The 10995-nt window shown below is 55.1% G+C and overlaps 1 protein-coding gene across 1 annotated transcript in view; it reads right to left on the bottom strand.

Moving 5' to 3' along the window:
- Positions 1 to 282: 282 nt before the first annotated feature.
- The window catches only part of LOC144726848 (uncharacterized), a 29137-nt gene continuing 18424 nt past the window's right edge, over positions 283 to 10995 (bottom strand). The window contains exons 6-11 of the mRNA XM_078605803.1: positions 9776 to 10717; positions 7706 to 7883; positions 5007 to 5153; positions 4379 to 4753; positions 3907 to 3995; positions 283 to 3582 (exon numbers count right to left, since the gene is read on the bottom strand). Coding sequence (XP_078461929.1) covers positions 3487 to 3582; positions 3907 to 3995; positions 4379 to 4753; positions 5007 to 5153; positions 7706 to 7883; positions 9776 to 10717 — 1827 coding nt within the window. The 3' untranslated portion in view covers positions 283 to 3486. The remainder of the gene's footprint in view (positions 3583 to 3906; positions 3996 to 4378; positions 4754 to 5006; positions 5154 to 7705; positions 7884 to 9775; positions 10718 to 10995) is intronic.

Raw genomic sequence — 10995 nt, 5'->3', positions numbered from 1 at the left:
TAAAGTAACGTTGTTGATTTCACTTTGTTGTACAGCTGCATTGCAAACGCTTCTCGGTTCTGTCACGGGTCTAGAGGAGAGCCCTGCACGTGACCTCAGATTGCTGCTGCCGGCTGCCTTCTTGCTTGGCTGTGGTTCCCCGTGCCTCCCACTCGTTCTCGTCTCTCTCTCAGGGGGTAAACGACTTCTGTGCGCGTTATACATTCTACTCTAATAACAGGAGACTCCTGCTATGCCGCGACAAGGCTCGCACGATAAGACAGAGACATCTGTTCACCCCGCCACGTGAAATACAATGTTTATTACATCACCGTATAGACTTTCTGGACCGATATTTCCCAACAAGATTTGATTTAACCCCGGCCTGCTTTTTACCTTTTGTATCTCATGAGCAGTCAGGCTTTAAAAACAAATATCGTATTGCTGCGGTTGAACACAACATTGATGATTGCGCTGAACAGGGCCCCGCCATGGAGATGGCTCCGACAACCCAGGTGACAATTCGTTCCACAACAGCGCATGACGAAGTCTTTATCCATTCTGTTATCAACGGGTAAGTCAATGCAATGAAAAATTTGCACGTCGCCAAATGGCGCTACATATTAAATATTACATATATTACACATCAGCAACAAAACATTTTATGTCACCCAAAAAAAATACCACCCACATTTTTTTTCCTGAAAAATAAAATGTTTGATATGCTTCTAAAGGACTGAACCACTTGTAGATTGTCGGCCGACAGACCGACTGTCGCCTCTTGTATTTATGTCCAACCCACGGTCATGTCCCTTTGCTTGTCCTCCCTTAATACGCACCAGACACCTCACCGCATCTGCCATCGGGTTTCTCAAACTCTACTGCAAACACAATTATTATTATTTAATCATTTGCCTTTCCCTCTTATCATTGTGTAATGTTTATTGGTGTGCACTGCAAAGCCCTTTGAACACTTGCGTTTTTATTGCGAGATACATGTAAATCCTCGCCCGGATTAACAAAATTGCCTTAGAACAGGAAGTGTATTTTGGGCACTGGCCAGAACACTCAACGTATTTATACTTATCTGCTGCTGCTGCTGCAAGGCAGTGCCGAGGACAAACATGGCGCGTGCTTGTGTTTATTTACGGTTGTCAAATGTAGCTCCTTAAGAATTCATTCAACTTTGGTCACAGCCAGACATCGTCGGCGTGGCAACGCTACTGAACGGTGCGCAGCGGCGTGTGATCGGAGTGGGTGGTAGCAATGTCGAGGATACCCACGGGAGATCGTGGCAACATCACCGCCACCTGCATGCAGACCGCTGCAGCATAATCTGGGCAGATGCCACGGCGAGCGGCTTGACGAGAGGACTTACAGATTGCACCAATTACTGGGCGGCCATCATCCTGCCGAGTAGGTCTCACAGTGGTTTAGCGAGGATTGAATTCCACCACTCCGTCTTGATTGGAATACCATGGTGAGAGTGGATCTCCACCCTGGAATCGGGCCGGGATGGCTGGCCCGCACAGACACGGCTTTCTCTCCTCATGGCCACCGGTGGAGGCGACTGCAGGACCTGCACTTGCGTTGGGTCGTCCTGGTCCCATCCAACACACTGCCAATTGATGTAGGCCGTGCGCATGATGCGACCACATCACAAGGCGCCGTACACAACTAGGGGATGTGTCCACAGAGAGGTTGCATAGCGGGGTTTACAGCAGGGAAGTGCAGCTCTACTTCTACAGGCGAGAGAGCGAGAAGTGAAGTGAATGTTACGGTAGCAGCGTGAAGGAAGTCGCTTCACAGATGAGAGCGCCAGCCACAGGCAGAGGAGGGAAGTCGTCGCACTCAACGAGAATTGGAGGACGGTGTCAGCAGTGTGCACGGCCACGATGGAGGCAATTCCAGACAGCAGGAGCAGCAGCAAAGAAAGAGCGGCCTCCCATTGGACAAAGGTTTAACAGAGGGCCTTGATTTCTACAGTGGAGATCACGATACCAGTATTCACATCCCCGGATTTGGAATCTCTCCGTGAGTGCGGGTTTCCTATCCCAAATGCTGTGATTTAAAACCTCCCCTGCTGCTGGGCAGGTCTGTGTAAAGCGATGAGAACCTGGAGCCTTCACCCATTGGACCATGTACCACAAGAAGACATCTGGTTTGAATCTCTATCTGCGCTTTTCATACCTCTAAATGAAAGACTGAATGCTGCAGAAACAAAGCACGTTTGCAAATCCTTGAATTACGCCCAATTTCCGTAGATGCACATAGACGCACGTTTATGAGTCAGTGGAGTAATCCCCACCAGCCACCACACCCATCAGTGCCCCAGGACAATTCCCATCGAAGAGAATAACCTTGTGTATACATTTGTAAAAATCAGAACTTTCTTTTCATAGAAATGCATTTTGTCACCACAGTTTCTAAAAGCACAGTTCGTACAAGACAAGAGTTGTGTGGCGTTTTAAAATCCCTTGCACGAGACTGAATGCGTTACAATGCTCCTCTGTGACAGCGCGGCTGCTCCAAGCCGGAGAAGCGGCTTTTAAAGCCAGCGGTGGCAAGGCCGGTTAAAAATGCAGAAGCATCTTTGAGGCATATTCACTTTAATGCGATAGTAACTTCATCGTCACGCTGAGGGCAGGGATTATTCATCCAGTAATACAGTCCTCTGGCACTGTTTCCACAATCCAACTCGACAAGCCCATGGGGGCATTACACCCGTGAAACCCTTTAAATGATTTTGTTACTTAGTCCTCCAGGTTCCAGAGACGAGCGTGCACTGGGGGGCCGGTATCTACGCATTCACGAGCTCGTCCCGACGGCAAGAAGCACGGTGACGCGCGAGCAGATGCGCGATCTGGGCGACGCTTTTCACGCTGCGGGGGGTGTCGGTTCAGATTCACCGACACGCGTCCATTCTTACGCACGTGTACGGGATGGGTTTACATGACCCCTGCAGCCGCGAGAGGCCGCAACATTCAGCGTAATGTTACCAAGAGAATCGAGTGGTGACAGTGAGTGGGATCGCTGGACCCCTATAGCACCGGCGGCGCCCCGCACGGCCAGCATCTTGGCCTCACCGGCACGGGGCCCTGGGGCCTCCGTGGCCAAATCAGTGCAGCAGGTGGGGACACAGCACGCCCTGTTGCAGTTTGTACCTTCCCATTTATCACAAAACATCTGTAATGTCACGTATCCTGCCGTGTTTTTTTCAGAATTCAAATATTACCACAACGCAGAAAAGTGTGGGTGCCGTCACCCTGTGCATTTATTTTGCCTAAATCTTTCCTTGTGCTTCTTCACTGGAAGACAGGTGACCGAGTTATTTACAGTGATGAGAGCGTGGGGTAGTCTGTGGTTTGTTGTGATGACGAGGGGATGTTGTGTTTAGTCGTGATGGTGAGTGAACATTCTGCTCCGTCTGCTTGGGCAGCGATGGTGGATGTCGTGCGGTGTCTCCTGGGTAGTGGCCTGGGTTTGGCTTCTCCTCTCCTTGTCGTCTCAGTCCAGGCTGCCCTGGTGGTTCGCAAAGATCCCGGCTTCCCAGCGCAGCGCCATCGCACTCTTGCGTGGACTCCTCCTGCCACCGGGAGAGACCTGCACGTACAAAGAGACATCACTCATCACCACCACCACCATCACCACCACGGCTCAATGGCACCTTCGCTCAATGAGAGGTCGATGATTCTTCTCTGGAGCTGGCCTTGCTGCATGAAACTCCCTGTGCCCAGCCTCTGCACTGCTGAGATATTCCCCTCTGAGTCTCCTGTTCCTAAGCTTAACCATTGCCTTTTGTCAAGAAGCGTCTTCAAAAACCACCATTATGACAGCACAGAGCTGTTTGAGCATGGCATAGCGATTGATAATGAAGGATTCATTACCAGACAGCAGTGACGGTGTAACGCAGTGTGGTGCACTCACCTGTGCAGAGTCGGATTTGCTGCCTGGGCTTGGATCTCTGTGTTGAGCCGGATGTTGATTGTCCTGGCCATTGGTTATCACCTTGGACTCTGATAACAACACAAACGCATCGTTAATGGCGCCTTCCCATAGCGGACATCTACACGGTCAAGCCAATGCCTTGCGGCTTCCCCTTCAAACCTCATCTCACTCTACCGCGCATCGACGCTCGCTTCCAGGAGCCCTCTCTAGGTGTCTCATTTATGAGCGATCAGCACAGAGGACGGGCGATTCGCTACCACTTCTGGACTGCTCCTGTCCGCGAAGAAGCGTGGATGCCAGAATGAAACGATGCGTGGATAACAGCATTTTCCATTACGAGGAGGATGAGGGCGGAGGCTGGATGAGGGGAGGTTCACTGTGGATCGTAACTGGGCTTCGAGGTTGAACGTCGCGCGGCTGCGAGGCCGACGCCACGTGGAGAGGCACCCACCGGCCGTGTGCGAGTTGGGAGAGGCCGGAGATGCGGGGACCGCGGGGGTGGCCCCCTCGGTGGCTCGTGGTGCGCGATCCCCGGCGGCCGGTTTGAGGGGCGAGCCTCCCTGCGGCAAGCCTCCCGGTTTGCCGGCCGTGCCGTACACGCCGTGGCGCTGCCGCCGGAGCTCGTCGTCGCGACGGTGCGCCTCCCGGATCTCTCTTTCGACGAGCGACAGCGCGTCGTTTGCCCGGCGCAGGGACGAGCCGAACGGGGAGGGCCCCCCTCCCGGAGGGGACGTGGGTGGCTCCGGGGGCGTGGGCATCGCGGGCTCCTCATCCCAGGCTCCGATCCGAGACTCCAAGATGATCACGTTCCCCGTGTCCCACTCTGCTAAGGGAACCGTAAAATTGTCGATTCATGGGCGATTGTTGGGTTAGGCCATATAATTGTGTTATCCTTCACCACCCAACACGGTGAAACAAATATTGTAGGTACGGCAGCTGCACATCAAGCGATTCCTCACGACACAGAATGGATTTCACCGGAGTGAAGGCACAGGCACATTTAAAAAAAAGTTTCTTCTAAAATGCCCTTGCGAAAGGGGTCGAGAGACAAGTCGCGTGTAAACACGCACGCTTCTCACCGAGGCTGCGGGCGGCGCGGTGCGGAGTGGAGGTGAGCGGGGCGCCCGTGCGGCCGTGTGGCTGCAGGACATTGTGCTCCACGATCACCACGTTCTCTGAGGCCGGCTCCAGGAGAAGCCGCTCCCGGCTCGACTGCCTCACGGGACCTGCAGCCACAAAAACAAATATCCCCTGTTTAGCCTTCACAGACTGCTGTGGAAAGCGCTGTTAGCGAACGGCGCCTACGAAGGCCGCGATGGCGCACGAGTGGGTGGTGTGGCCGGCACAACGACAGAGTGGGGGGCGATCACTACACCCCGCTTGTAATGAGGGTGCGTGCCTGGGCGGCGGCGCATGGAGCAGGCGTACGCGGCGGTCATTTCTGTTGCTCGGTTTGAACCACTGGTGTACATTTCATCTTCCTGTGTTGGGAAGGACGATTCGATCCTTAAGACAACTTTGGTTTAGTTCTCAGAGAGATAAAAACCCATATTTTGTAAGCTCCAAAGGAATGGTGAGTTGACAACCGACACCATTCCAATGGTTAGTCACTGTACGTATGTTTAACTTCTTTCGCACCATACGTAGCCAATCGAGCTAATCGAAGGTCAGATTACTTTTTTTCTCCCCTAACGGACGTAGTGGTGGGTGGTTATGAAAGTTGCAATTTGTACAAAACCGATTTCAAATTCCCCTCCGTGCTGCTCCACGGACGGACACGGGCTGGCTGCAGAACGCACCCGCGCACCACCAGAGGGCGCCGTGTGGCTGTGTCACCACCAGAGGGCGCCGTGTGGCTGTGTCACCACTAGAGGGCGCCGTGTGGCTGTGTCACCACTAGAGGGCGCCGTGTGGCTGTGTCACCACCAGAGGGCGTCGTGAGGCTGTGTCACCACCAGAGGGCGCCGTGTGGCTGTGTCACCACTAGAGGGCGTTGTGTGGCTGTGTCACCACTAGAGGGCGCCGTGTGGCCGGGTCACCACTAGAGGGCGCCGTGTGGCTGTGTCACCACCAGAGGGCGCCGTGTGGCTGTGTCACCACTAGAGGGCGTCGTGTGGCTGTGTCACCACTAGAGGGCGCCGTGTGGCCGGGTCACCACTAGAGGGCGTCGTGTGGCTGTGTCACCACTAGAGGGCGCCGTGTGGCTGTGTCACCACTAGAGGGCGCCGTGTGGCCGGGTCACCACTAGAGGGCGTCGTGTGGCTGTGTCACCACTAGAGGGCGTCGTGTGGCTGTGTCACCACTAGAGGGCGTCGTGTGGCTGTGTCACCACTAGAGGGCGCCGTGTGGCCGGGTCACCACTAGAGGGCGTCGTGTGGCTGTGTCACCACAAGAGGGCGTCGTGTGGCTGTGTCACCACTAGAGGGCGTCGTGTGGCTGTGTCACCACTAGAGGGCGCCGTGTGGCTGTGTCACCACCAGAGGGCGTCGTGAGGCTGTGTCACCACTAGAGGGCGCCGTGTGGCTGTGTCACCACTAGAGGGCGCCGTGTGGCTGTGTCACCACTAGAGGGCGCCGTGTGGCTGTGTCACCACCAGAGGGCGCCGTGTGGCCGGGTCACCACTAGAGGGCGCCAGGGACGCACCGGCTACGCTCCGAGTCAACGCAGTTCACAACTCGCCCCGGGCCGGATAGCGATTCACCCCTTCGGTGCGCGTCTACGACATTCACGGCACGGCGAAACTTGTCCCATGCGCGTTACCGGTTGTCAGTTAATAGTCCTCCGCTAAAAATCCAACAATAGCTGTTATACGCGTGACAATTCGTTACAATCTTAACATTTGCTTGGATGAGAGCGGTGCCCTCGTGTTACTATCCGCACCTCTGGACGGATTCGTCACTGGGATGCGACTCCACAGAGCCGCCCTTCCCAATATTGGAGCCTTCGCGTGAATAGCAGCAGAGATGTCATAGTCGCGGCAACTTCAGCCTATTGCTCCTGTAAGCTTTAACTAGGCAGCTAAAAGTATTAACTTGTGTGGATAAACAACAACAGATTAGAGGATCTGCTCACACTCCCCACATCGAATCCGATGTCCACTGTCTTACTGGCTGCATCTCTGGCGAGAACGCTAAGGGTTGGTCTGCAAATCTTTCCCTGCTCTTCGTCAAACGAATGGAGTTCATTCCCAGTCTCGGAGCATATTTAAAGGTCCAGGGCTATTTAACGCAAGGCTGAGCGAGCATCTATAGATATTTTAAGAACGTAAGCTTTAACACAGGCCTTAGGATTAGTGTTATAATTCGTTGGTACAGATCATCATCATCATCAGCTCTGATCTCTTTGCTGTTGGACGAAGCCTAAACCATCTCTTGTGGTCATGTGATGCAGTGGGTCATCCCGCTCCGCACGCGAGAGCAGGTCTCGTCGCTCCGCGTTCGTGGAGAACGTCCGTTCAGGTGGCTCCCCTCCTTCATTTGCCATCGGTGTGGACCAGTGGCCACCATCCCCCTTCCCGCGAACGGTGCCTCTGACCTACACAGGTTCCCTACCTACCATCCACGAGTTACTCTCGCTGTCATTACAAGCATGCATTTTGTTCACGCTTTTTTATGCCCTTTCCAGCTTTTACTCGATTCCGTTTGCCAATGTCACGGCAGGTCGTGACGAGTAAACGCGCTCTCATGCAGGGCGCACCGACACCGCGCTGGAGCGGACGGCACCAGGGGTGGCCATTCACGACCGGCCGTGTTTGTGAACGAGTGCGGTGGCGAGAGACCTGGGCTGGGGCTGGGCTGGCGAGCTTTGGGGGTGGTGGGGCTGAGGGGTGGCTCAGGCTGCTCGAAGATCTTCTTCAGCAGGCCGAGCTCCTGCGCGGCGCCACGGTCGTACTGGCCGCGCACGTGGCCGGCCCTCACCAGCACCTCCTCGCGCTGCGTCTCCAGCCGGATGTCTCTCTGTGACACAAGCGAGACCGCCGGTGCGTCACGATACGCGTGCACCAGCAGTGCGCCCGACGGCGGGTCGATCGCACAAATTTGCACCTCAGACTGGCGCGCCACCGATAATCAAGGTTGGACATGTGCGGTGCGGAAGACGTTCAACATGCGTACAAACAACTCTGCGTGATGCGAATTTGGGCGTCGGAATAGCATGGACCGACTTGTGAGCTTCAACGATCCTCCACCGCCATACACTGCCCGGCTTGTGTACCACTGTATTTAGTTTGGGGTTGAACTAACAAGCCTGGCTCTGCTGCAGAGATGATGAATATCAAAACTGGTCCAGACATTGCGAATGTTGAGTTTGTTTATGCACTCGTGGAAGGCTGTGTGGCTGACGGAATGTGTACAAAATACCTTCACATCTTATTTGGGAAGGAAATATGGAAAGGAGGCAAATTCTCTGATCAGTTATTGTATTTTGTTTGCATTCACTGAAGCTGTGGTGTCTCTTAGTCTCGTTTTACAACCAGAGTGCATTTGCATAATTCCCCCTTCACGCGTTGGTTCCCATTGTGGTTGTGCTCTCGAATGTCGAGGGGTCGAATGTCGGCGCAAGGGGTGACCGTGTGTCAGCACAACCTTGAGCCGTGTTTACGCCTAATCCCTTCACATCTCACACACGCAACAATTCCTGCCCACATCCTCAACACACAGAGCCTAGACATGTCCCACTCGGGAACTTCTTGAGACATTTTACGTGGTCTTCAGGGCCACCTGCCTCTGACCAACTCACCCGGAATGCACCCGATCCCATCAGATCTCGGGATGAGTGAATTATCATCCACAAACAGTCCAGCCTCAACAGCTTCCTCGTCCCCTCCTCCATCACCGTGCCCATCACTCCAAATGCGTTGAGCAGCACGACACTGTATTGTCCAGCACTCCTCTCTCCCTGTCCATGCAACCTAAACTATAGATCGCAAAGCAAACCACTGCAGGCTGTGCTCCTTCAACGGCGGAGGAACAGCAAAACTACACAACGTCTCTCCCGAAGCCCTCTCGTGGCCAGCAGACCTCGACTTGGCACTCAGCTCCTGAACACGTTGCTATGCCATCGTGCGCAAAAATAAAAGAGAACCTCCTCACTTCACCTTAGCAGAGTAAATGTCCTCGTTCCCCCATGACCTACTGAAACCCACGTTTCGCCCTTCCTGTGAAGCCACAGCGTCTCAAGATGCTGTGGCATCCAGACGCCGAGATGCAGTGGCATTGATGCCGCCACCATCGAGACCGTGGCATCGAGACGCAGGCATTGAGACGCCGTCCGATTTCATCGTTGGGAGTTCTCATTGAGTGCTCCGCAGCCTCAGGCGTAACGGCGTTGTCGCGTCCACAATACCGCGTTGGCACTTCCAATCGTCTGGTCAAATCCCCGCAGATCTACCCCAAGTCGTCATTGTGGATTGGTTGGCCTCGCAGATTACAGGATTGAGGTAATCCGCTTTGGTGTAATTGGTGTTCTATGGAACAGCAGGTAGTTTTTTCAGAGATGGGCATTATATTATTAGCCACGCCTGCACAGTCACAGTTGAAAAACAGGTCGCTCTAGGACATTGTATCTAGTTTAAGAACATTTAGATATAATCTAACTCGTAAGTTTGGTTGTGAAAATTGTTCTGCAACTTACCAGTGGCTGACAGAATAACAATTGTCGTTGGACGCTTGTACGCCCGACCACTGCAAAGGTTTGGCTGTGTTGGATGGTGGAGGGCCTTATGAAACATATTGGGCCAGATTATTACGAGGCCGAAACCAAAAATCAATTCCCAATCGTAATATTCCCCACGAAAAACCTACGCGTTACGTTAATGCTGCGAAGAAGTATACAAAAGAGGCGTACATACATACATCTGCTGCTCCGCCAAACGAAACCTCCCATGGCTCGGGTAGGGAGCGGCGAGCGGGTGCGGCGAGCGCGGCAGCGCGAGGCGGGAGGACAACGCCGGCAGCGTCTTGATCTCCACCAGCTCGGCGCGGCTGCCGGGGCCGCACGCGACGCCCGCCATCCCGCGCCGGCGCCGCAGGCTCTCCTCCCGCCGCAGCGACTGCCGGATCTCGCGCTCGATGGGCGTCTCGGGGGGTGTCTCGGGGGGCGTGCCGTCCGTCCGCGGCCCGCGGGGACTCCGCGGGGAGCCGGGAGACGCGGCGCTGTCGCCCGTGCTGGCGCCGCCACCGTCCGGCCCCAGGTCTAGCGAGCCTCCGTCTGCCAGCGTCGCGTCGTCCGGCGAATCCGGGAACCGGTAACCCGAGTCTCCGTCGTCGTCGTCGTCCCCGTCGTCGCTGCGAGAGAGCGAGGACTTCCCGTCGCGCCCAGGCGAGCCACTCGGCGCGTTCCAACCGGGAGGCGGCCCACCGCCGCCGCCGGCGTCGTCGCGATCTCCGGCCGTGCACCTGGGGGAGAGGGGAGCGGCCGCCCGGCGCTCCGTCGGGCCCACCTGGCGCTCCGCGAGCAGCCACTGGCGCCGCGTGGCGGCGAAGGCGAGGCCGGCGCTCTCTCCGCCCGCGTCGTGGCCCTCACCCGGCAGCCCGTTGGGCGTGGCGGTCGGCTCGGGGTCCCGTGGCCTGGCGGCGCTCGCCGCGCTCCCGTAGCGCAGCATCAGGAGCTGCTCCGCCGCCGCCTCGGGCTGCTCGCTGCTGGAATCGGCGGCTTCTATCTCGACCGCATGCAACTTTGTTGCTTGTAAATGTTCGATCTCCTGCTCTTCAAACGTGCTCAACACTCGCTTCTGCTTTTCCTGCTTCAGAAGCACGTCATCTTTGGGAATCTTGATATGAAGGTTGATTTTCTAAAAAAAAAAAAACTCAAGTTACAGCATCATCGAAGCGCATGGTGATGGCACAGACAGACTCCGTCACTCACCCTGGCAGACTCACGTGCATGTTTGGCCACTGGGATGTTTTCTTTAACGAAGATAGAGCAGACAATACATCTCCTTCCCATATCTGTCCCTCCACATAAGAAATAAAGTATAGTTTACACATGCCATCAGCCACACGGCTTTCTGGGAATGCATAAAATCTGCAGCATTGGTTCAGTAGAAGGCCATGCAGACGATGGGATTTG

The sequence above is a fragment of the Lampetra planeri genome, chromosome 24 (assembly GCF_965212315.1).
Source record: "Lampetra planeri chromosome 24, kcLamPlan1.2.h2, whole genome shotgun sequence".
Lineage (NCBI taxonomy): Eukaryota > Metazoa > Chordata > Hyperoartia > Petromyzontiformes > Petromyzontidae > Lampetra > Lampetra planeri.
Note: the sequence above shows the minus strand (reverse complement) of the source record. Positions and strands in the feature narration are given on the sequence as shown.